This window comes from Carcharodon carcharias, chromosome 34 (assembly GCF_017639515.1).
Source record: "Carcharodon carcharias isolate sCarCar2 chromosome 34, sCarCar2.pri, whole genome shotgun sequence".
NCBI lineage: Eukaryota > Metazoa > Chordata > Chondrichthyes > Lamniformes > Lamnidae > Carcharodon > Carcharodon carcharias.
Genome location: NC_054500.1, coordinates 16,749,851 through 16,775,765, shown reverse-complemented (window position 1 = coordinate 16,775,765; position 25,915 = coordinate 16,749,851). Strand labels below are relative to the sequence as shown.

At 45.8% G+C, this 25,915-nt stretch overlaps 1 protein-coding gene across 1 annotated transcript in view; it reads left to right on the top strand.

Moving 5' to 3' along the window:
• npas1 (neuronal PAS domain protein 1) overlaps nt 1–25,915 on the top strand; it is a 276,687-nt gene that overhangs the window by 229,848 nt on the left and 20,924 nt on the right. Inside the window, exons 5-8 of the mRNA XM_041179211.1 lie at nt 6,447–6,616; nt 10,100–10,107; nt 15,800–15,915; nt 19,967–20,160. Of these exons, the coding sequence (XP_041035145.1) occupies nt 6,447–6,616; nt 10,100–10,107; nt 15,800–15,915; nt 19,967–20,160 (488 nt within the window). The remainder of the gene's footprint in view (nt 1–6,446; nt 6,617–10,099; nt 10,108–15,799; nt 15,916–19,966; nt 20,161–25,915) is intronic.

Below are 25,915 nucleotides of genomic sequence, written 5' to 3'. Positions count from 1 at the left end.
AAAAAAAAGTCTAATGATGACCATGAAACAATTGTTGATTGTTGTAAAAACCCATCTGGTTCACTAATGTCTTTGAGAGAAGGAAATCTGCTGTCCTTATCTGGTCTGGCCTACATGTGATTCCAAACTGGTTGACTCTGTACTAGGGCAACTAGGGATGGGTAATAAATGCTGGCCTGGCCAGCGAGGTCTGCATCCCGTGAACGAATAAAAAAAATAGTCTCAGCTTCATCAATCTATCCATATGGCTGAAGTCTCTCATCTCTGGACTGTTCCAATAAACCTCTCTGCAGCCTCCCTAATGTCTTCGCATCCTTCCTGCACTGCGGTGCCCAGAATTGGACGCGTTACTCCAAAACTTCATTGCTTTGGTATCCTATGCCTTTGATACAAAAACAGAAAGTCCTGGAAAAATTCAACAGGTTTGGCGGCATCTGTGGAGAGAGAAACAGAGTTAACGTTTTGAGTCCGTATGATCCTTCTTCAGAGCTGAAGAGAGTCAGCAGTGCGATGGATTTTATACTTTTGAAGAGAAGGGGTGGAGCAGAATGGAAGGTCAGGAATAGGTGGGAGCTCAGGAGAGACTTGACAAAGATGTCATTGGACACAAGACAAAGGGGGTGACAAATGATAGTGTTAAAGACTAAGGCAGGTGCTAATAGTGGCACGAAGGTCAGAGAGCAGAATGCGTTGATAGCAGAACACGGGTCAGTGCTCTTTGAAAGCAAAACATAAAAACCCATTGGTCTCCCACCAAACCTCCAAAATTGGCCGATGGGGACATCCATGGGATTTATAGAGGACTACTTATTTCTTGATGTCATGTGGAGTGAACCGAGTTGGCTGAAGAATGGCATCTGTTACGCTGGGGACTTCAGGAGGAGGCATCATAGCATGATAAAATTTCACATTCAGTTTGAGGGTGAGAAATCTGGATCCAAAACTAGTGTTTTAAATCAAGGCAATTACTAAGATATGAATATAGAGTTGGCTATAGCGGTGGACATTTAAGGATATATTTCATAATTTTCAGCAAAGATGTATTCCATTAAAAAAGAAAATCTCTATGAGAAGGATGCACCATCTGTGGCTAACAAAGGAAGTTAGGGACAATGTCAAATTGAAAAGAAAAAGCATAGATTGTTGCAAAGGTTAGTGGTAAATCAGAAGATTGGACAAGCTTTAGAAACCAGCATAGAACGACTAAAAAAATTACGGAAGGAGAAATTAGAATATGGGAGAAAGCTAGCTAGAAATATAAAAACAGATAGTAAGAGTTTCTACAATTATTTGAAAAGGAAAGAGTAGCTAAAGTGAGCATTGATCCCTTTGAGGGTAAGGTTGGGAAATTAGTAATGGGAAACAAAGAAGTAGTGGAAGTATTGAATGGGTGTTTTGTGTCTCGCTTCACTGTAGAAGACACAGAAAACATCCCAAGCATACTTGAAAATCAAAAGGTAAAAGAATACACAGAATGCATATCACACAAACAGGCCATTCGGCCCAACCAGTCCATGCTGGTGTTTATGCTCCATTCAGGCCTCCTCTCATCTTTCCTCATCTAAACCTATCATCGTAACCCTCAACTCCCTTCTCCCTCATATGCTTGTTTAGTTTCTCCTCACCTGGACTATTCACTTCAGCCACTCCCTGTGGTTGAGTTCCATTTCCTCACCACTCTCTGGGCGAACAAGTTTCTTCAGAATTCCCCATTGGATTTCTTGGGGACCATCTTATATTGACGGTCTCTAGTTATGTTCTTCCCCACAAGAAGGAACATCCCCTCTGTATCCATTCTCTCATAATTTTGAAGTTCTTTATGAGGTCGCCCATCAGCCTTCTTTTTTCAAGAGAGAAGAGGCTGCTCTGTTAATTCTTTCTTCATATGTAAACCCATTTCTGGAATCATCCTTGTAAATCTTCTCTGTGCCTTCTCCAGTGCCTCTATATCCTTTTTATAGTATGGCAACCAGAACTCCAACTGTGTGTGTGGCCTAAAAAAGGTTCAACGCAGAATTAACATAACTCTATCCCTCCAGAAATAAAGCCTCATGCTTCGATTTGCTTTTATTTCATGACCTTGCTAACCGTTCAGCACCTAGGAGCCACAGCCTTAAACTTACACGGTGTGATTATTGCATACTGGGGTGTAATGTGAATGTGTGAAGTGAATAACTGTTTCTGGGCTGATGTTAAAGGAAAGGAATGCTTACGTGTGTCTGTTATGACCTCAGGATGTCCCAATGCACTCTGCGAAGCAGCTGTTGTAACAGTAGAAGCGCAGCAGGCAATTAGCGCACAGCAAGATCCCACAAACAGCGCACAAACCCGGACATGCTGGAAATACTTAGCAGGCCTGGCAGTACCAGTGGAGGGAGAAACACAGTTAACCTTTCCTGTCAGATATAACTTCTCCAGAACTGACTGGGTGGACGGGACCGCTCGGTTTAACATCTTAACTGAACAACGGCACCTCCGACAGTGCAGCACTCCCTCGGAACAGCATCAAAGTGGCAGTCAGGGTTAGGGGCTTGAACTCTCGTGTGCCTTTGGGTTCAAAGAGATGCCACGCAACTGACGCAAGTTGATGCTAGTGAAAAGGCAATCGAAGCTTGTATTCAACCTCCCAGACACCTCCAGCTATTACAAAGCAGATGGGTTTTTTCCCTTTGTGTCCTCTCCTCCATTAGTAATTAAGAGGTCTGAGACAGGCCTTGACTTCATTTGGTCTGTAATAACCTAACCTCTACACTTGGTGAATAAGGAATGAATAGAACGTCATTAATATTCACCAGCCCTCTGCATATCAGAGCCCCTAAAGACAGGTATCGACTGCTTTGAATATTAAAGGTCAACAAGCAGAGCTAAAATCTTTTGCATAATTACGCGTGAGAGAGACTAATAAATTAGGGCTGAGTTGAAAGCTATTTTTCAACTTTTCCAGCTTATTTTTAACAATAGTACAATGAGATGCAATTCACTGGGAACCTGGCCTGAAAAGCAGCCTCATTTCTTTACCCGCCTGTCATGTGATCAATTACACCAGCTGTCATGTGATCAATTACATCAGCTGTCTTGTGATCAATTACATTAGCCATCACACGGCGATGGTACAGAATGGATAGCCGTCAGATTGCTGCCATGAGTATGTGTAGGGTGTCTTAAGGGAGTGAGCGAGGGGAATTAATGACGTGTTTCAACCCTTTCAGGTGCCAGCTTGGCAGGCACGCCTTGGGACAGGGTGGTGTGAGCTGTGGGGTAGCACTCTCACCCCTAAATCAAAGGGTTGTGGGTTCACGCCCCGCTCCAGAGACTTAAGCCCATGACCGAGGCTGGCACTCCAATGTGGGAGTGCTGCACTGTTGGACATGCCATCCTTTGGTTGAGATGTTAAACCGATCCATCCACCCTGTGTGAAGCGGGTAAAAGATTCCATGGCACGACCTCAAAAAAAAGCCAGGGAATTCTCCCTGGTGTCCTTGCCATGAAATGTCACAAAAGAAACAGGTGAGCTGGCCATTGTCATGTTGCTGTTTGTGGGAGCTTGCTGTGCACAAATTGGCCGCCACATTTCCTATGTTATCACAATACAAAAAGTATTTAATTGGCTGTAAAACGCTTTGGGACATCCTGATGTTGTGTGAAGCATTACATAAATGAAAATCTTCCTTTTATTATCAATAATTTAAGAAAGAAGCAAAATTGTCTAACTTCGAGGAAATATCAGGAAAGTTGCAGTCTCAGCTCCTACACTGAGATGTGACAGGAGAAAAGACTCCTTACTCTCAATCTGTCCCAGTATATTTTATTTTGATGTTTGTTGAGGGCCTTCAAGGGGGTTCAATTTACGGGACAGGGCAGCAGTCAGGGCACAACTCACGAGGAGAAGCCCTTTCTAAACGGTTTGCCAGACTTTGGTTGGCTTTTGTTACCGAACCAAATCTCCAGTATAAATTCAGCAGTTTAACACCAGTCACCACCCTTTGCTGGGCCATGAAGGGGTTCACCTCACACTCTGCAGCTCCGACGATGGAAGAGCATGTGGCTTACTGAGGTTCTGCACCGGCCAAACAGTGGGACATGCGAAATGCATGTTGTGGGAGAATGGGATAGAGGGATTGAATACTGGGATCATGCTGGGGATTATTGGTCTATAGACTCACAATGCAATAAAATCGTAGGTCTCATAAACTCAGGATGTTCCAAAGCACTTTAGAGTCAACAAAGTATTTTTCAAACCACTGTTGTAATGTAGGAAACACAGCAACCAATTTAGGCACAGGAAGCTCCCAAAAAAGTGATAAAGACCAGATTTTAGTATTGTTTGAGGGTTAAAGATTTTGCTGGGACACAGGGTCGAACCCTCTCATTTTTCTTTGAAAAGTATCATGGGGCCTCCTAGATCTGCCTGAGAGGGCGCACTGGGCCTTGGATTGACATCTGAGTGACAGCCTCGCTGACCATGCAGCAGTACTGCATTAGAGTGTTGGCCTCAGCTGTGTGCTCAAATCTCAAGAGGGGGACCAGAATCTTCAGACTAGGAGGCAAGAGTGCCTTCATTGACCCATAGCTGACACTGGTATACAGTGACACTGACATATAGTGCACTGTGAAGGATCCATTCTGAGATACAGTGGGTTATATGTATTATATATGCTGAGCATTGGGTACAAATAGAGGACCCCATATAAAGAGAGAACAGCAAGTGGAAATCGCATTCAATAGTAACTTTGAAAAGGGAATGGATAACTTATTTTTCATTCATTCATTGGATGTGGGCATCGCTTTTGCCCAGCCCTAATTGCCCTTGAGAAGGTGGTGGTGAGCTGCCTTCTTGAACCGCTGCAGTCCCTGTGGTGTAGGTGCACCCACAGTGATCCTAGGGTGGAATTTCCAGGATTTTGACCAAAGCGACAGTGAAGGAATAGCATTATCCTTCTAAGTCCTTCTAGGTGGTGGAGGTCACAGCTTTGGAAGATGCTGTTGAAGGATCCTTGGTGAGTTGCTGCAGTGCACAGTACACACTGCTGCTACTGTGTGCCAGTGGTGGGGGGAGTGGTGGATGGGATGCTGATCAAGTGGTCTGTTTGTTCCTGGATGGTATCAAGCTTCTTAACTTGTGGGAGCTGCACTAATCCAGGCGAGAGCAGAGTATTCCATCACACTCCTGACTTGTGACTTGTGGATGGCGTACAGGCTTTGCAGAGTCAGGAGGTGAGTTAGTCGTTGCAGGATTCCCAGCCTCTGATCTACTCTTGCAGATACAGTATTTTTATGGCTGGCTCAGTTCTGTTACTGGTCAATGGTAACCATTGTTGCTTTAATTAAAGTGTTGCTTTAATTGGGGAATAGGAAAGTATTGGAGGGCTATGGGGAAAGAGCAGGGGAGTGGGACTAACTGGACAATGCTTTCACAGAGATAATGGGCCGAATGGTCTCCTTCTGTGCTGCTAAGCTCCACAATTCTAGGATATACCTTTATAACAAAATGTACTTAAAGCTCCAGGATTATCAACAGTTTATCGAGGGTTCAGGAGGTGCAGTAAGTACCTCTCATCTCTGGGTCCTGGGTTCTGTTCCCACTCAGATTGAGAATATCCCTGCTCTCAGGAGTCAATTTGAGGCTGGGGCAATAAAGTTCCAAGTGAATGTGATCTCTCTGTTCAAAGCAAACTGTAACTGTGCAGTAACTTGTCAATCTCACTCAGGAAAGTCATAAAAATGGTTTGTGTGTGATACAAGTGCAATAGAATATGCTGTTCTGGGATTGGAGTTGATATGAAAACAGTATTGCTACTTCTAACACTTTGTGCACCAGATCTGGGATGGCGTGATACCATCGGGGAAGGGGGGCTAGCAGTTTCCATTGCTCAAGGTCATCCAAAACTCTTCGCCCCATCTTGCAACTCACACTAAGTCCCCTGTGCACCCATCAACACTGTGTTCGTTGGTGTACATTGTCTCCCAGTTCAGCAACACCTCAAGCCTAATATTCTCATCCTTGTTTTCAAATCCCTCCATGGCCTCGCCACCTTCCTCTCTCCTCCAGCTCCATAACCCTCCGAGATATCTACACCCCTCTAATTCTGGCCTCTCGTGCATATCTCATTTTCATTGTTCCACCATTGGCGGCCGTGCCTTAAGCTGTCTGGTTTCTGAAGCTTAGGAATTCCCTCCCTAACGTTCTCTCTCCTCCTTTAAGATGCTCCTAAAAACTGACCTCGTTGACCAAGCTTTTGGTCGCCTGTCTTTATGTCTCCTTACGTGTCTCGATGTCAAATTTGGTTTGACGATCTTCTCGTGAAGCGCCCCACGATGTTAGGGGCGCGATAAAAATGAAAGTTGTTGTTGTTTGCTTGGCACCAGTTCCTCGATGATCACATGAGCAGAGTTCTTCACTAACCTGCTGTGGGCCTTCGGTGCCCATTTTTTTGTGTCCTGCCCAGGTGGAGCTGACAGGCAGCAGCATCTTCGATTACATTCACCCCGGGGATCACGTGGAGGTGGCAGAGCAGCTGGGACTGAAACTGCCCACCGGCCGAGGGCACAGCTCGCAAACCTCCAACGAGGATGGGGCAAGTTCGACGTCTTCCTCCTCATTGGCTGAGACGCCCGAGTCAGGTAAGGACATGAGGGGAGAATCTGCAACAGGAGCATGAAGCGGTGGGGGTTGGGGGGGGTGAGGGGGAGTGGGCAGGAAGGGGTGATTCAGATGCCATCAAAGGGGCATTCTTTTGGGGGGCATAAGGAAGTTAATTGGGTTTCAGACTACAATTCTAACTCAACTCCTCTCCCGGGCCTCAATACTGTGTAGCACCCCCCCCTCATCTCCCTCGGTCTTCACCTTACAACATAAAGTCTTTAAAAAAAACAAGTTGGGCATCACCACATCATTTTTTCTAACTTAACCCTTCTTCAACTCTAAGGCTGCCCAACACTACAGGCCTTTGGAAAAGGAAGAAAGAACTTGCATTTATGTAGCGCCTTTCATTACCTCAAAACCTCCTAAAGTGCCTTAGAGCCAACGAAGAATTTCTAAAGCATTGTCACTGTTGTTATGTAGAAAACGCGGCAGCCAATTTGTGCGCAGCAAGATCCCAGAGTTAGCAATGAGATAGTGACCAGATGATGTGTTTTACGTTGTAAATTTTTGATGGATAAATTTTGGTCAGGGCACTGGGGGGCTACTCCCCTGCTCTTCTTAAAATAGTAGCCATAGAATCACTTAAGCCCACCTGAAGATCAGGTGGGTGTGAAATACATGATTCAATCCCATGTTCCTACCATCAAGATACCAAGCAGATGTTAATCTGGATCAATACACCATTTGGTTAGCTGGAGAATATTATCCATTCATTCCAGTTTCACAGGTAGCATGATCAGACATTGCCTACAAGCTGCATCATTGGCTCAGTGTGTGTATATATATATATGTTCACCATCTACAAGGCACAAGTCAGGAGTGTGATGGAATACTCTCCACTTGCCTGAATAAGTGCAGCTCCCACAACACGTAAGAAGCTCGACACCATCCAGGACAAAGCAGCCCACTTGATTGGCACCACATCCACAAACATTCACGCCCTCCACCGCCTGTGTACAGCGGCAGCAGTGTGTACCATGTACAAAATGCACTGCAGCAACTCACCAAGACTCCATTAACAGCACCTTCCAAACCCACGGCCTCTACCACATAGAAGGACAAGGGCAGCAGACACATGGGAACACCACCACCTGCAAGTTCCCCTTCAACCCACACACCATCCTGACTTGGAAATATATCGGCCGTTTCTTCACTGTCGCTGGGTCAAAATTCTAGAACTCCTTTCCTAACAGCACTGTGGGTGTACCTACACCACATGGACTGCAGCAGTTTAAGAAGACAGCTCACCACCAACTTCTCAAGGGCAATTAGAGATGGGCAATAAATGCTGGCCCAGCCAGCAGTGCTCACATGCCATTGGCCCATTGTTGGAATGGATGAGGTTATCCTTTGTTAAAGGATCAACCGAGACATGCATCGCAGGTCAGAGCAGCTGGGGATGAACATGGAGGAGCCTCTTGAGGGGTTGATTACTTGCCTGTGGATTTGAAAAACTGAATAGGGTGGGTCTCTTCACTCTAGATAAGAGAAGGATGAGGGTGGACCTAATAGAGATCTTTACAATTATGACAGGGTTTGATAGAATTGACATAGAGAAGATGTTGTAGTGGAGATCAAAACTAGGGGTCAGAAATATAAGGCAGTTGCGAATAAATCCAGTAGGAGTTCAGGAGAAACTTCTTTACTTAGAGAATGATAAGAATGTGGAGCTTGTAAAGAGCAGTTAAGGTGAATAGTATTAATAGTAATGGTAATAATAGTATTAATGCCTTTAAAACAAAACTTGGAAATCACGCGAGAGAGAAAGGAATGGAACAATTTGCTAGTGGGGTGAGGTGAAGGGGTGGGAGGAGGCTCATGTGGAGCATTAATGCCAGCAGAGACCAGTTGGGCTGAATGGCCTCTTTCTATGCTGTACTGGAGTACTCTGTAAGTATGGAGTACTATGTAAAGCAAAAATACAGCTGCGCTGAACAGGATAGTGCTGCATTCGACATGTTGGTGAGTTGATAATTAATAGTCAGACTAAACCATAGTTACCGTAACTGGGTGATGGTTTGGAAAATTGTTGCAGTCAGGTTGTGAAAAAGAAAAGACTTGCATTTACATAGCGCTTTTCACAATCACCAGACCGGACGTCTCAAAGTGCTTTACAGCTGATGGATATTTTTGAAGTGTAATCACTGTTGAAATGTTGGAAATGTGGCAGCCAGTTTGAGCACAGCAAGCTCCCACAAACAGCAATGTGATAACAACCGGGTAATCTGTTCTTGGCAATGATGATTGAGGGACGAATATTGGCCAGGCCACTGGGGAGAACTCCCCTGCTCTACTGCAAAATAGTGCCACAGGACTTTTTACATCAACATGAGAGGGAGGGTGGGGTGGGGGAGGGGGGGTGGGGGATGGTGGCACCTCAATTTAACATCGCATCGGAAAGGCGGCACCTCCAACTGTGCAGCACCCCCACAGTACCGCACTGAAACATCAGTGCACGTTTTAGTGCTGAAGCCCTGGAGTAGGACTTGAACCTGGAACCTTGTAACTCAGAGACGAGAGTGCTACCGACAGCTGAAAAAGGGTCTGGGACAGCTAAACAGGGAATAAAGTGGCTGCACAACTGGAAGAGATTCCAATTCGACAATGATTTTCAATTATAAGCAGCCCCTTGCTTTTGAGGGACGCCTTATAATCTAAATCACCCTCCAAAGGCCCTAAAGCCTCACTTCAGATGAGTGCACTAATTACCGTGAGCAGCTTACACCGCACTGAAAGGGTTAAATGTTTCATTCTCAAGGAGGCAAATGAATTTCGCTGCAAGGATCAAGGCCTCAGAGGCTGAGGAAGGGGGGAACAGGCTCGAGCACAGCCCACATTCCTCTCGACTGTCATTACTTCACACAGAGTGTCAGGGGAATTAATTAGTTGGGATCAGAAGTGATGCACAAAAAAGACAGAGGTTAACTGCTTATGTTTAGTGGAAAAATGACTCTGTAGAACGTGAGGAAGGGATATTATTTGAACCTGTTTGAGTTCCATTTTTCCCACTGAAACAACGTACGAACCTACAAAATAGGAGCAGAGGAAGGTCATTCGGCCCCTCGAGCCTACTCCACCATTCAATGAGATCATGGCTGATCTTCTTGTGTTTGTGTTCCACATTCCCATTTACCCCTCCCCCCCCCCCAACCCTGCTGATCACCTTTGATTCCCTCGCCTAACGAGAATCTATCGACCTCCTCCTTAAAAATATTCAGCGACCCCGCCTCCACCAGAGGCAGAGAGTTCCAAAGTCGCACAACCCTCTGAGAGAAAAAACTTTTCTTCATCTCTGTCCTAAAAGGGCAACCCCTAATTTTAAACCAGTGCCCCCTAGTTCTGGACTCACCCACAAAGGGAAACATCCTTTCCACGTCCACCTTGTCAAGGCCGTTCAGGATCTTATATACTTCAATCAAATGACCCCTCACTCTTCTAAACTCCAGTGGAAACAAGCCCAGTCTGTCCAACCTTTCCTCATAAAACAACCCACTCATTCCAGGTATCAACCTAGTAAACCTCCTCTGAACAGCCTCCAACACATTTACATCCTTCCTTAAATCAGGAGACCAAAACTGCACACAGTATTCGAGATGTGGTCTCTCCAATGCCCTGTATAACTGAAGCATAACATCCTTACACTCCTGGGAAAGCTGCCTCATTCCAGGCTGTGACACATCAGAAATCCATGCAAGCACATTTTAAGGGAACAGGAGGAGGCCATTCTCGAGTCTGTTCTAGCATTCAACGAGATTAAGGCTGATCTGCATCTTATTTTAACTTGGTGGAGGGGAGGAGGCTGTGGAAGTGGGAAATCTCCAGATGGAGAGGCCAGGGTTATTTTACCCCCTGGGATCTCCCTGCCTATTCAGAATGACACCAAGAAGGGGAATATAGGCCCTGAGCTGGATGCCACTGGAGTCCTAGATAAACAGGCAAAGTCAGTCAGGAAGACTGGGGGGTGTGGGTGTGGGTGGGGGTGGGGGTGGGGGTGGGGGTGGGGTGGGGTGGGGTGGGGCTGGGCCATAGTGGTGCAGGTGCAGGATAGTACCAACTGTACGACTGGGGTGAAGAGAGAAAGGCCTAGGGCAGTGGAGGTGTATTGTCTCCTCGTTGGGCCAGGACTGCTGCTCCCCCATCGGCTGAAAAGACCCTTACCCCAATTTTTCTTTAATTTAATACTTCCCTGGGCCCCGCCTGGCCCCAAACTGCTAGCTTTGCCTGGGGCTCAGAGGCTGAGAGTGAATCACATATTTTGGGCCTAAATTTACAGGGGTGTGTGAATTACCTCATCGAGCCCAAGCATTCCAATCTTTTTGGGCCCCTCCTGTCTGTAGATGATAGCTTCCATGCACCCTGAAGTCCACAATACAGACCTAAACAGCCCAAGATGAGAGAAGGTCGGATACTTTCGGACTCTCCCTCTTTCTTTACATAGTCTTTCCCCCCACTCCCTAAAAAACTGGGACCTGTCCTTAAAACTCTTTGAAAGCCTGCCAATATTTAATTCGACAGCAATTAGCTGTTTGACTCCCTGCTAGGGCACTTGTCTCTGAGGTAACCGACGAGGGGTTTAAAACCCTTGTTCGGGCTCAAGCGCATGATCCCAGGCCATTATTGAGGGAGTGCCGCGCTGTCGGAGGTGCCATCTTTCACATGTGATGTCAAACTGAGGCCCTTTCTGCTGTCAGTAAAGGACCCCCCATGGGCACTATCCAAAGGGGAATGGGGAGTTTGATTCTCCATCATTTACTTCTCGATCGATACAGACTAGTTGTGGGATCTTCCTGTACCCAACCAGGCTGCTGCGTCACCTACAAAACACTGCGATTGTATTCCATTGAGCTGTGAAGCATTTTGGGATGTACTGAGGATGCAAATGGCACTATATAAGTGAAAGGACCCACCTTTCTGGTTACCTACTTTTGTAAAAAATGCTATTTAAAATGAAGACACTGTAAAAGCGTCTCTCAAAGGCTTCTCAAACTTTCCTGTGTTTATTGTGTTGTTCGAGCTTCTCCTGTGACTCTCCGTCTCAAAGCAAGCTCCCGGCTTTTGTTTTTTTAATTAGGAGAAGTGCATCGTTATGTTTAAAAATTCTTGGGGCAGTTCAATTTTAAAGCTCAGATCCCACACAGCAAAATGCAATTTAATGCTGATTGACACAGTGTGGTCTTGCCAGGAAATGTTTTACTGGGATCAAACTCGCTGTGACTCCAGGTGAAAACATAACCCATTTGCAAGTCTCTATCCTGCGGCCGATTTAATCCTCCAGTCAAATGACTCACCGCAAGCTGCAGGAACACAGAACAAATAAAGACATTCTGCTCAAAGTGACTGGAATTCCACACTGCTGTTGTCTGGGAGGGTTTTCGGCTGTACTGTAGCATTTAGCGTTCAGAGGATCAGACACAGGAACATGGTTGAATCGGGAATTAGAAGTAACGGGAGTTAACAGGGAAGAGCTTGATCAATTGGGATTGGATATAATGGGAGCGAATGGGGAGGGGATGGTCTATTGGAATTTTATAACAGTGGGAGTGAATGGGAAGGGGATGGTCCGTTGGGATTTTATACAATGGGAAGTGGTTTGGTTCACTGGGATTTTATACAATGGGAGTGAATGAGTTTGGATCGCATTGTCTTCTATGGTGACTTTTCTGCCTTTCCTCCTTACCTGAAGATACAGAATAATGTGGGGTTCCGTTCCTCAAATGTCCATCACAGCCCAGCCACAACCTACTCTTAGCATTTAATCCACCCAGCAATCAAGGGAAAGAGCCCTGGCTCCCTCACTCCCAGGCTTGGGATTCTGAGGCACATTGTAGCACCCCAATAGCTGCCTCAGTCAAGATCAACAAACTCAACAGAGACTGGCGGGTGGAACCTAGGAACCCATCCCCTGGTTAGTATGCCACGTTGAGCAGTGAGTCAGCAGGCTGTGGGTTCAAGTCTGGCTCCAGAGAATGGAGCACAAAAATCTAGTGTGACACTCACAGTGCAGTAATGAGGGAATCCTGCAGTGTTAGAGGTGCCACCTTTCAGGTGAGATGTTAAATAGAGGCCCAGCCTGCCCTCTCAGGTGTATGTAAAAAATTCCAGGACCCTGTTAAAAAAAAACAGGGGAGTTATTCCCAGTGTCCTGGCCAATATTTATATGTACGAATTAGAGGCTGGAGTAGGCCATTCAGCCCCTCGAGCCTGCTGTGCCATTCAATAAGATCATGGCTGATCTGATTGTGGCCTCATCTCCACGTTCCCACATACCCCCCGATAACCTTTGACTCCCTTGTTAGTCAAGAATTTATCTACCTCTGCCTTAAAGATATTCAACGCACAACTCTCCAGGGGATAGTTCCACAAACTCACCAATCTCAATCGACATCATTAAAATAGATTATGTGGTCAGTATCACATTGCTGTTTGTGGGAGCTTGCTGTGTATAAACTGGCTGCCAGATTTCCTACAATACAACAGTGACTATATTTTATAAAGCGCTTAATTGGCTGTAAAGCGCTTTGGGACATCCTGAGGTCATGAAAGGTGCTATATAAATGCAAGGCAATTTTTCTTATTTCATTTTTACCCAGTCTTGGAACTCTTAAAATAAACAAGTTAGTGGAGGCTTACTCTAAACCTTTCAACCCTTGGTGAATGATCTGTGCAATTCCTGCGCTGTCCAGAATATTTTTTATATTCTTTTGTGGCATGGAGGGGATCACTCGCAAGACCAGCATTTGGTGCCCATCCCTAATTGCCCTTGAACTGAGTGGCTTGTTAGGCCATTTCATTTCAGAGGGGCAGTTAAGAGCCAACCGCATGGCTGCGGGTCTGGAGTCACTTGTAGGCCAGACCGGGTAAGGACAGCAGATTTCCTTCCCTTAAGGGGCATTAGTGAACCAGATGGAGTTTTTAATGACAAAAAAAAAAATGGACAGTCACCATCACTGATTTCTATACTCCAGAGTTGTGAATTGAAATTCTATTAGCTGCCATGGTGGGATTTGAACCTATGTTCCCAGAGCTTTTAGCCTAGCCTTCTGGGTTACTAGCGATTAGTTATTACCACCACATCACTATCTCCCCCTTGAGAGGGGTTCAAAAGATTCTGCACTCCCAGCGAGGAACCTTGTTCGCAAGGAGCGTGGGCAGAAGACTAGATGCTCCTCTAGTTGCTTTCCATTGTCCTTTAACTCTTTTTTTTGGAGTCAGTCAAATAACTCATTGTCCTTTAAGCTTGACTGCCCATGAGGTTGGCGAATTGTCCCTCATATATGTTTTGGCACCAACATGGCTGCTTTTATTGTCTGCACATAGACACACAAGGAAATAATAAAAAAAAAGACAGTGTAGGGCCATCTAATCTTTCATTATTCTTTTTATTTTAATTTCGAGAACTAATTAAAGATTTATAAGAATTACGAGAGTAAGTATGAACTACAAAGCTGTAGCCTCCGGCAATCTGAATTCTGCAGTACAGCTGCAGGCTCTTAGAATGGAATTTATCCAATTTTTTTTCTAAAACTTTCACAATGGTCCTGGTTCGAAAGGACTGAGGTTGAGTCAATTCCAATAGTTATAATCCAATCCCTTTGCCTTTTCCCCAGGCCGTTTTATGATGGACTTGTTCTCCCTTTCCCAGTTGTCTTCAGTCCGTCCCGCCAAAAATGCGGGTGAACAGTCCGCTCCCTGGCTTTTGCGAGTGGCAGCCTGAATTTGGTTGCTAAGCGAGGGCTGATTGGGAGTGGTCTAGAGAGGCTCATTGACCGGGGATCAGGTGTTGTAGTGGTAATATCACTGGGCTGGTAATGGAGAGGTTGAGGATATGGATTCAAATCCCACCATGGAATTTGAATTCAATCAATAAATCTGGAATTGAAAGCTAGTCTCAGTAATGGTGACCATGAAACTATCATTGATTGTCTTTAAAAAAACCATCTGGCTCATTATATGTCCTTTAGAGAAGGAAATCTGAAATACTTACCTGGTCTGGCCTACATGTGACTCCAGACCCACCTGGTCTGACCTACATGTGACTCCAGACCCACCTGGTCTGGCCTACATGTGACTCCAGACCCACAGCAATGTGGTTGGCTTTGGAGTGACCTAACAAGCCACTCAGCTCAAGGGCAATTCCCTAATTAGGGTTGGGCAAGAAATGCTGGCCTGGTTGGTGATACCCATGAAAAATAGTTTCTTAAAAATTATCAATCTCTCCTTTCTAATGGGGCAAATCTTTAAATTGAAAAAGCCTGAAATTGGGAACTCATTCGGCTGTATTTTCTTTTTATTCGTTCTTGGGTTGCTGGCTAGGCCAGCATTTGTTACCCATCCCTAACTGCCCCTTGAGAGGTGGCGGTGAGCTGCCTTCTTGAACCGCTGCAGTCCATGTGGTGTAAGTACACCCACAGTGCTGTTAGGGAGGATTTTGACCCAGCGACAGTGAAGGAACAGCCGATATATTTCCAAGTCAGGATGGTGAGTGGCTCGGAGGGAAAGTTGCAGGTGGTGGTGTTCCCCATGCGTCTACTGCCCTTGTCCTTCTAGGTGGTAGAGGTCGCGGGTTTGGGAGGTGCTAGCAAAAGGAAGCTTGCCGAGATGCTGCAGGAGTATTGGGTAACTGGCAAACGATATAAGATAGATAAAGTCACCTTAGACAGATGACTCGTGAAGAAGGGATATTGGAATCGATGGCTGTTGGTGAGTTATTTTGCATGGACAAAATGTAGTCTTCAATAAATAGATTGTGGATATCTACTCAGTGATGTTAAACCGTAACTGAAGAGGGGCCCAGGACCTGAGCAATAATGGATAAATCAAGCGATGTTGAATAGACTCCAGTAAGTAATTTACATTGGATAGATATTGGATAGATAATGACTGTTATTGGACAGAGAGAAAGCAGGGCTGGATAAACAGCAAGTGATATCATATAGATGTCCAGAGATTGTTTACCATTGTATGGAGTTGACAGTAGTGCTGGATAGTTTGCTAGTCTTTGCATTTCTTACTGTGAAATGTTCAAATAGACAGAATGGCTCAGTAGCACGTCTCTAATTACACATTGTTGGACCGGAGTCGATGATTTGTGTGGGTCAGACCTGGACCATCTACTATTGGTTCAGCCACGACAAACTCTCTTTGTGATTTTCACAGATTCGGGCAGTCCTGGTCTCCTGGGCGATGATAACATGTTGGAGCGAACTTTCTTCATCCGCATGAAGTCAACACTGACAAAGCGAGGGGTTCACGTAAAATCTTCAGGATACAAGGTGAGCAGTGGGAATGGCTCACCAGGGGGCCGCGACTCCCTGGCATAGGCCACTTAAACCCAGTTGTAATGAGGCAGCTCCATTCACTGCATTGGAAACCCAGCCAGTAACACAATGGTGTTCATAATCCCTGTGTTAGGAAGATGGAGTAACGTCGGCAGAATTGCAGTCAGTAACGGTAGCTTCATATCATCAGCGATTGTCAGTGATGGTGCAGGAGGAGCTCCATTGTTAAGTGTACTTACCTTTTTGTGTTACGCTTCCCCCTGAAGACAACAAACGACATCTCCCTGTTGAAGGTGAGAATTTTCTTCCCACTGTTGCAATGAATTAAACCTCTACCCCACATCCTCTCCCTTGCCCCTTGCCCCTTGCCCTCTCACCCTCCCTCTAATGCTCGCCTTCTTCTTCTCTTGTCACCCTGCCCCTTTATCCCTCCCCCTTGTCTTCCCATCTGCTGCACCACTGCCCTGTTCCCCTCTCCCCCTACCACCCCTCTCCACCTTCCCCCTTTCCCCTTCCACCCACCACCTCCCCCTCTCTCACCCTCTCTCTACTCACCCTCCCCCTCCCCTACCTCTTCCCCCTCCTCTTCCCTCCACCTCATCTCTGCAACGCTCTCCCTCACCCTTTTCTCTCTCCCTCCCCCCAGTCCGCGACAAACCCCCACCCCAGGACAGACAGGATGCCCTGAATCTCAGTCAGGCAGATTGGGTAACATGGTATCTGCCTCTCCTCTCACCCCCTGTCCCCTCTCTCACCCTCACCCTCTCACCCTCACTATCTCCACTCTCCCCTCTCTCCTCCCTCTCCATCTCTCCCCCCTCACCCTTACGCTCAGCCCCTCTCGCCCTCACCCTCCCTCCCCTCGCACCCTCACCTTCTCCCCTTCTCACTGTCATCCTCCCCCCTCACACCCTCCCTCTCTCCCGCTCTCACCCTCACCCCCTCTCACCCTCACCCTTTCTCCCCTCATTTTCTTACACTAACCCTCTCCACCTCCCTCTCCCCCTCACCCTCTACCCCCTTACCCTCACCCTCTCTCCCCCTCACTCTCACCCCCTCACCCTTTCCCACTCCCTCCCCTCCCCCTCTCACCCTCACCCTCTTTCACCCTTTCCCCCCTCACTCTCTCTCCCCCTCTTAGCTTCTCCCCCTCAACTTCCCCCTCTCACCCTCATCCCCTCACCCATCTCCCTCTCTCCCCTTCTCTCTCCCTCCCCCTCCGTCTCTCATCCTCCCCCTCTCCCTCTTCGCCCCCTTCTACCTCTCGCCCCCTCATACTCTCTCACCTTCTCCCTCCTCACCGTCTCTCCCCTCTCCACATCACCTTCCTCCTCTCTCCCCTTACCCTCTCCCTCCCCTCCAAGTCTCAACCTGAGTTCAATTCGAGGCTCTTGAGTGGTTTAATATGTTATAAGTGCGGATATGTTTTAATTGAATATAAATTGGGGCTGGGAGTTGAAGTTAAGTGTCCATGTCTGCAAACGTCTAAACGTGAAGTGGTAGAGACCTGGAGTGAGGATCTGGAGAGGGAGCCTGGGAATGTTAAATCTTTCCTGATTGTAATAAAATATCCTGTCTCCAGCTCTCTCATCTCTCACCTTGATAACCAGAACCAGATAGAACAGCAGCTCCGGCTTCACAACACAACCCAAACCGTGCTTTACATAAAAGACTGTTTGTATCTGGGCTCTTTGCTGACTGGAGTATTACCACCACAATAACCATGTATTCATGTGTGCAGGGGCGTCTGCACAATAGCACAGTGTGTTCATGATTCCGAGCGATCTCTGTTGCCTTTATCATCTCTCCCCAGACTATCTGTTTTCCACCTCTATCCCTCTCGCTACTCTAGTCTCTATTCCTCCGTGTGTCTCCCTGAAAACACTTTCAAACACACGGAGAAAGGCCATTTGGCCCAACTGGTCCATACTGGTGGTTGTCCTCCACGCGAGGCTCTGTTCACCCCTCTTTATCTCATCCTGCCCAGTCTGTCCTTCGAATCCTTTCTCCCTCATCTGTTAACCTAACTTCCCCTTACGCGGGTCCACGCTATTCGCCTCAGCCACTCCCTGTGGTAGCGGATTCCACATTCTCACCACTCTTCTGGATAAAGACGCTTTCTCCCTATTGCCCAATTGGATTTATGAGTGACTGTCTTATATTGATGGCCCCTAGTTGTGGTCCTGTAACAAGTGGAAACATGTACTCTACATCTACCCTGTCAAACCTCTTCGTAATTTTAAAGGCAGAAGCAAAAAGAAAGACTTGCATTTATATAGCACCTATCGCAACCACCGGACGTCTCAAAGTGCTTTGCAGCCAATGAAGTGTGTTTTTGAAGCGTAGTCGCTGTTGTGATGTAGGAAACGTGGTAGCCAATATGCGCACAGCAAGATCCCACAGACAGCCAATGTGATAATGACCCAAAATAATCTGTATTTTGGGATGTTGATTGAGGGATAAAAATTGGTCAGGACTACTCTTCTTCGAAATAGTGCCGCGGGATCTTCCACATCCACCTGAGCAGGCAGGGCCTCGGTTTTAACATCTCACCTGCAAGATGGCGCCTCTGACAGTGCAGCACTCCCTCAGTACGGCACTGGAGTGTCGGCCTTGATTTTTGTGCTCAAGTGCAGGAGTGGGGCTTGAATTTGGAGCCTTGTGACCTCCTATCAGGTCCCCTCTCTTCTAGAGAAATGACCCCCGCCTGCTCAGCCTTCCCTGATGATTTACGGACCTTCACCACCGCCCCCACCGCACCCCCCCCCCCCCACTCCAATGAAGATTTGTAAGTGAATGGTCGTTTGGTAGCACAGGACTTGAGTATTGCTGGGAGAGGACATTTTAATCCCAGCTTTTCGATTGTCCTGATGAGTCGAATACAAAAAGCTTCGACAACATTTGTAAGTGAGGAGGGGAATTGAGAATAGGAGGAACGCACGTAAATAGGAAGGATCCTTAATCAAGTAGCCATATCCCTTCATACCCTTGGCAAAAAAATGTACCGTCTCAGATTTAAAATGGTTTATTGAGCCTTTGTTTACTGCTTTCTGCAGGAGAGAGTTCCACACCACTGCCACCCTTCACCCTTCTCCTTGTCCGAGCCTCTCTCCACCAATGGAAAATGTTTCTCTCTGTCTAGCCTATCAATTTCTTCCGAAATCTGAAAAACGTCAATCTAATTGCCCTCTTAAACCTTCTTTATTCCAGAGAATTCGAGTCCAGTTTGTGTAATCTCGTAATCTCACCCTTGGAATTCTGATAACCTTCTGGCTGTTTGGTCAACCAGCCCCACTCTCATTTCAATAGCGATGTTGGCAAAGACTTAAAATTAGGGAGAGAGTTGATGCCTGCTCTGGAATCTGTTCATAGAGGAAAAAGTATACATTGAAAAGGGAAATGCAGTCCGACAATTTTTGACCATTTTTTCTCTGGCAGCGAAGAATTTTCAGACTGTGGAGCATGGTTGCCCCCTTGTGGCAGAATTAAAAGGCTCGAGCCAAAAGCATTCAGTTGCTTAAAAAGTAGCACTAAACCTAGCTTCAGCCGTGGACTTCATTCCCCCACTCTCTTTGTTTTTTTTGCCATTTCTCTTTGTTCTGCTTCTCTGGGTTTTTTTTTCTACTTTCATTTTTGTCTCTGCGTGTCTTCCTTTCTCTTTTCTCCAGTGCAGCATATACTGAGGGAGGAGTTGCCACGTTGTCTTGAGGATGAGATGTTAAACTGAGAATCTTGTCTGCCTGTTGGAAGGGACTGGGCCAATATGTGCAGAGGAACAGGGGAGTTCTCCCTGGTGCCCCGGCCGATATTTAGCCCTCGGCCAACATTGTTAACAGCAGATTATCTGGTCAGGTCAGCGTACTGCTGTTTGTGGGATCTTGCTGTGCATAAAACGCCAAGACAGAAAAACATAGCCATTGAATTTTAAATGATGCATTCTAAGTAAGTCACGTTGATATGTCTCCGAGAGGTGTGATAAAGGCTCTGTAAGTTATTGAGAGGAATTGTGGACCTCAAGGTGAATTTTGGTTTTTTTCTGTTGCAGGTTATTCATGTCACAGGGCGCTTGCGATCTCGGATTTCGCTGCCTCACACTCGCGCTGTTCCCACCGGCTTCATGGGGATGGTGGCTCTCGCCCACACTCTCCCTCCTTCCACCATTAATGAGGTCCGGATCGAGTGCCACATGTTTGTATCCAGGGTCAGCCTGGACCTGCAGATCATCTACTGTGAGAACAGGTCAGTGTCCGCACTTTGACCAGAGGAGGGGGTGGGACAAAACATCGCCAGAGTATTGCCCTCTGTCACACAGTTACACCTGGTCACATTCCCTCTCACTCCCAGCAACTATCTGTGCGTTTTTTACTATTTTTTAAATTTCATTTCAGAATCTTGCTTGATTTATTTACCTATCTTTGTATCCGTTCACCCTCTGTCTAACTGTCTGTCTGTCATATATCCATCCATCTGTTGGCCCTTTCTCTTTTTCTCTGTCTATCTCTTAGTCTCTCTCTCTCTTGCTCTTTCTCTGTCTCTCTATATCTTTCTCTACCTCTTTGTCTCTCAGTCTCTTGCTCTCACTATCTCTGTCTCTCTCTCTCTGTGTTCATGCCACTCTCTCCATCTCACTCCCACTCTCTCCCCATTCATGTCTCAGTCTCTTGCTCTCACTCTCTCTGTCTGTGTTCATGTCTCTCTGTCTCGCCCTAACTCTCTGTCTCTCTCTCTCCATGTCTCTCTGGCTCTCGCATTCTCTCTGTCTCACTCTAGCTCTGTCTCTCTCTCCATGTATCTGTCTCTCACGCTCTCTCTGTCTCGCTCTCAATGTCTGTCTCTCTCTGTGTCTTTCACTCACTCTCTGTCTGTCCCTCTCTCTGTTCATGTCTCTGTCTCTCGTGCTCTCTCTCTCTCTTTTCATGTCTCTGTCTTTCACTCTCACTCTCTCCGTGTTCATCTTTCTCTCTGTCTCTGTTATTTTTTTTCTCTGTCTGTTCTGTGTTCATGTCTCTCTCTGTTGCTTTGTCAGTTTGTCACATGTTTAACTATCTGTATTGTATGCCTATCTGTCAATCTCTCTATTTATCTGTCTATCCATTGGTCCTTCTGTCTATCCATCTGTTGGTCTTTCCGCCTACTTAGCTGTCTATCTGTTGGTCCGCCTGTCCATTGGTCCATCTATCTGCTTAATCTAACAGTCTGTCAACCTGTGTCAATATATGTCCATTCTCCTGGCTCTTTTATCTCCATCCATCTCAAAAGTGTCTGCCTTGTGTATCTTTTTGGAGTAATCTGTCCAGCTATCTGCTGGGACAATTACAGGTTTCTCGTTACCTGTCACAGGAACGAGCATCCCAGATTCACGTTCTGTAAGATCGTACGACATTGGGCACAATCAACAGTGAGACAGTGACAGGTTCCCTGTGACTGGGAGAGAGAGAGACAGAGACAAGAGAATACAGATGATTGGAAACAGTATATGTGCTGCCTAATCTGCTGTCTCTGTCTCTCGTATGTTTACCTGTGCCTATCTGTCTGTCTATTTATCTATCTATCCATTGGTCCTTCTGATTATTTATCTATCTAAATCATATGTCTAACAGACAGAAGGACCAATGGATAGATAGATAAATAGTGAAATAGATAGACACACATGATACAGATAAATTAATGCTAATCCAGGTCTCCTGTCAGCATTTAAAATATCAAATTAGATTTCTGTTTAAATTAAATCTTGTATATAAAAAAGACTTGTCCTTTCCAGTGCATGGAGCTTATATCTGTTTACACTGGGGCTGTCAATGGTGAATATAAGTGTCGCAGGCATGGGGAGACGGTGGTGTAGTGATATTGTCACTGAACCAGTACTCTAGAGGTCCAGGGGAGTGCTCTGGGGACCAGGGTTTGAATCTGTTGCAGGGTGGCCGAGTTGTGCTATTAGTAATAGAGTTGAACTGCAGATACCTCTGAAGTGGAAACATTAAGTTTATTTATAATATACTCAGCAGCAACTACATGTGTGGTTTCAACTCCAACTCTATCTGTACATTGTCTGCTGAGGTAGCCCATGCTATCTCCTGTTGGTTACTACAGGTCATTTGATTTTTCCTAACATATTCTTATAGGTACAATACACACTGAATAAAACCATAATTACTACATTCCTCCCCCTTTAACTGAGCTATACATATTATATTTACAAGTACATATTTTTCAAGACAACATAATATTTACACTGGGTGAGGAATTTACAAGTTCAGTCTTTCAGGTGGTTTCCTGGTACGTGTGGAATGTCGCAGTTCCACAACTTCAGATTCCTTGTCAGGAACCTCCTTTTCCGGAGTTGCCTGAACATCAGGTGCTTCGGTGGGCACTTGCAGTTCTGTATCCTCAACACCTACAGGAACATCAGATGTGTCAGTCCTGGGTTGAGTTTCCTCAACAGGAAACGCTGACCTGGTCATAGTCACTTGTGGAACTAAATCTTGGTGATTTGTCTCTCTCTTCCTTAAATGGTCCACATGTTTCCGGATGATCTGGCCTTCCACCTCCAGGTGGTAAGATAGACATCCAGTCACCTCACTTATTTCACCTGGTCCTTCCCCAAAGTTTTTCACGTATAACGGCTCTCCCACAGTCAATTTCCTCTCACGACTATGCCAGTTGTGTCTAGTTTTCTGGCTTCCCTGACTCCTTTCCACCTACCCTCTAAATTCAGCATTATTAAACTCAAACTCGACCTGAGACGGCATTTCAACAATAACTCTGCAGGTGTGACACCTGTTGTTGTGTGAGGGGTGGTCCTGTAATGACAACCAAAGCGTGCTAGCTTGGTTGCCAAGGAATCACCAGTTAGCTTTCTCATGCCTGCCTTGAATGTTTGAACTGCCCTTTCGGAGAGTCCATTTGAGGAAGGGTGGTACGGTGCAGTTTTTATATGAGAGATGCCATTGACGCTGATAAACCATTGAAACTCAGCACTTGTAAATGCTGTGCCGTTATCGGAAACGACTACTTCTGGTAGTCTGTAAATGGCAAAACTCTGACGTAGTTTCTCAATTGTAACACCCGACATTGGTGACTTCACCTCATATACGTCCAACCGTTTCGAATGGGCATCAACAATGAGCAGAAACAGGAAAGGTCCAACGTAGTCAATGTGTAACCGCACCCAGGGTCTACCTGGCCACTCCCATGGGTGTAATGGAGCTGCCACTGGCAACTTTTGCAGTTGCTGCCATTGCACACAGTGCTTTACTAAACTCTCTATTTCTCCATCCATCCCAGGCCACCATAGATAGCTGCATGCTATGGTCCTCATTCAGGAAATTCCTGGATGGGCACTGTGTAGTTCAATTAAAAAGAATCTCCCTTCCCTTTGGACGAACCATCACTTGTGCTCCCCACAATAAGATGCCATCCTGATTGGTTATTTCATGTCTGCTGTTGAAGTACGGTTTCATTTCATCAGACACGGGCTCCGGTGACCAACCATGTAGCACTTGTTCTCGTACCTGAGATAGGACTGGGTCCCGACTTGTCCAGTCTCTGATCTGTCTAGCACATAGTGGTGAGGAATCTAAGAAAATTAACAGTAAAACAAGTCCCTGTGGAACTGGGACGTGCTCATCATTTTCTTGTAAAGGCAAATGACTAAGGGCATCAGTGTTTGCGATTTGATTGCCAGCATATCTACGAAATATATTTATTTGCTGCTAGAGTTAAGGCCCATCGTATTCTTGCTGAGGCTATGAGTGGTATAGCCTTGTCCTCACTAAACAATCCTAGCAATGGTTTGTGATCTGAAACGATTGTAAAATGGTGGCCGTGTACGTACTGGTAAAATTTCTTGACACCAAAGATGATGGACAGGCCGTCTTTATCTATCTGTGAGTGGCCCTTTTCTGCTGTGGTGAGCGTTCTTGAAACATAACCTATTGGCTGTTCTGTGTCATCGATGAGAGAGCACTGCTCCCACTCCGTAGGGGAATGCGTCACATGTCAGCACCAATTCTTTCATCGCTCATAATGCAATAATAGAAGGGACGAGTGCAAAAATGGTTTCAACTTTATGAAAGCTTCTTTCTGGGGTGCCTCCCAAGACCAACGTTGCTTCTTTTTGAGTAGAGAATGCAGGGGGGCAGCACTGTAGACAACTAGGTAAGAACCGCCTATAATAGTTGATTATTCCTAGGAATGTTTTGAGTTCTGAAGTGTTCTTTGGTGCAGGTGCCTCTCTTATGGCTCTCACTTACTCCTCAACCAGATGGAGGCCCTGTGAATCTACCCGGTGAGCCAAATAGATTACCTCCCTCGCTTGGAACATGCACTTTTCTTTTTTTAGACACACTCCAGCTTGCAAGAAACATTTTAAAACTTATTCTAAATTTGCCAAATGCTCTTTTTCAGTGAATCCTGTCACCAATACATTGTCTAAATAGACTACAATCTGAGGCAGCCCCTGCAGTAAGCTTTCCATTGTTCTATGAAAGGTGGCACAAGCTGAGGAGACACCGAAAGGCCATCGTGTATATTGGTACAACCCCCTGTGGGTATTAATTGTGACAAATTCCCGGGAGGCATTATCCAACTCTAGTTGTTGATAAGCATGGCTCATGTCAAGCTTTGCGTACACTGTCCCTCCTGTCAGCTTGGCATACAGGTCTTCGATTTTTGGAATGGGGCACCTGTTCACTTTGGCTACTTTATTAGCCCTCAGATTGTAGTTCCCACAAATTCGGATGCTTTGGTCGGGTTTAATGATGGGGACTATGGGGCGCTGCCCATTCTGAGAACTGAACAGGTTGTATTACGCCCAGTTTCTCTAGTCTGTTCAGTTCAATGTTGACTTTTTCTCGCAGGACATATGGCACCGGTCTTGCCTTCATGAAGCAAGAGGTTGCTTCCAGATCCACAGAAATCTTGGCCTGCAGGCCCTGGATTTTCTCCATTTCATCCTTGAAGACGGTTGTGTACTTTCTAAGTAGCTCTGGTAGCCCACTTGCTCTCAACTGGAAAATTCCAGACCATTCAAACTTAATCTTCTTTAACCAATTCTGCAACAGGAGGCTTGGCCCTTCACCTGCTACCACCATCACTGGTAGCTTTGTGGATTGGCTCCCAGAATGGACAGTTACTCTGCTTATGCTTTTTACTTGAATGTCTTCACCTATATGTGTTTTTAGCTTGGAGGCTGTTAGTTCTAAGCTTAATTGGTGTTCACTGTTATTCAAACATCTGAAGGTATGGTCCCCAGTGGATACTCCTGTGTCTACTTCCATTTTAACAGGTTTGCCATTTACTTTCACTGTGACAAATATTGGTTCTGTCTTTCCAACTTTCAGATTAAACAACAAGTAAATGTCTGAATTTGTTGTTTCAGGATCTTCTACATTGTAGATTTCATTGGGCTCCTTCTTTTGTTTACAAGTCTGCTTGAATCTTTCCTTGCACTGCCTCATCATATGTCCATTTCTGTGACAATAGTAGCATTCGATTGTTTTTAAACTGTCAATCGCCAAAAGACTGATTGCTTCCACCTATATTGAAACTATTCTTTGATCTCGTGGTTATTTTTCTTTATTCTTCAGCTAGCGGGGGCTGTTTCCCACTTCTTGGCAGAGTCTTGCATTTTTGCGCTCTTTTTGGCTGAGGTTTCCCACCCAATGTTGAGGATGGCGCCATTTTGCACACCCTGTATTGCTTGTGAATCTCTTACAACGCTTTCCATGGCCAACGCTATCTCTAGCGCCTTCTTGAAATCCAGATTCACTTCGGACAATAACTTTCTCTGAATAGTGTCCTCTTTCACACTAAACGATCGCTGAGCATGTCATTCAGAGTCGTACCGAACTCACAATGTTCCGTTAGCTGCTTCAAATTTGCCATGTAGCATGTAATTGTCTCACCCAGGGCCCCATTTTCATGAATTAAACCTGAACCTCTGCATCGTGAATGAGGGCTTGGGTTGAAAGTGACCCTTCACAAGGTCCACCAA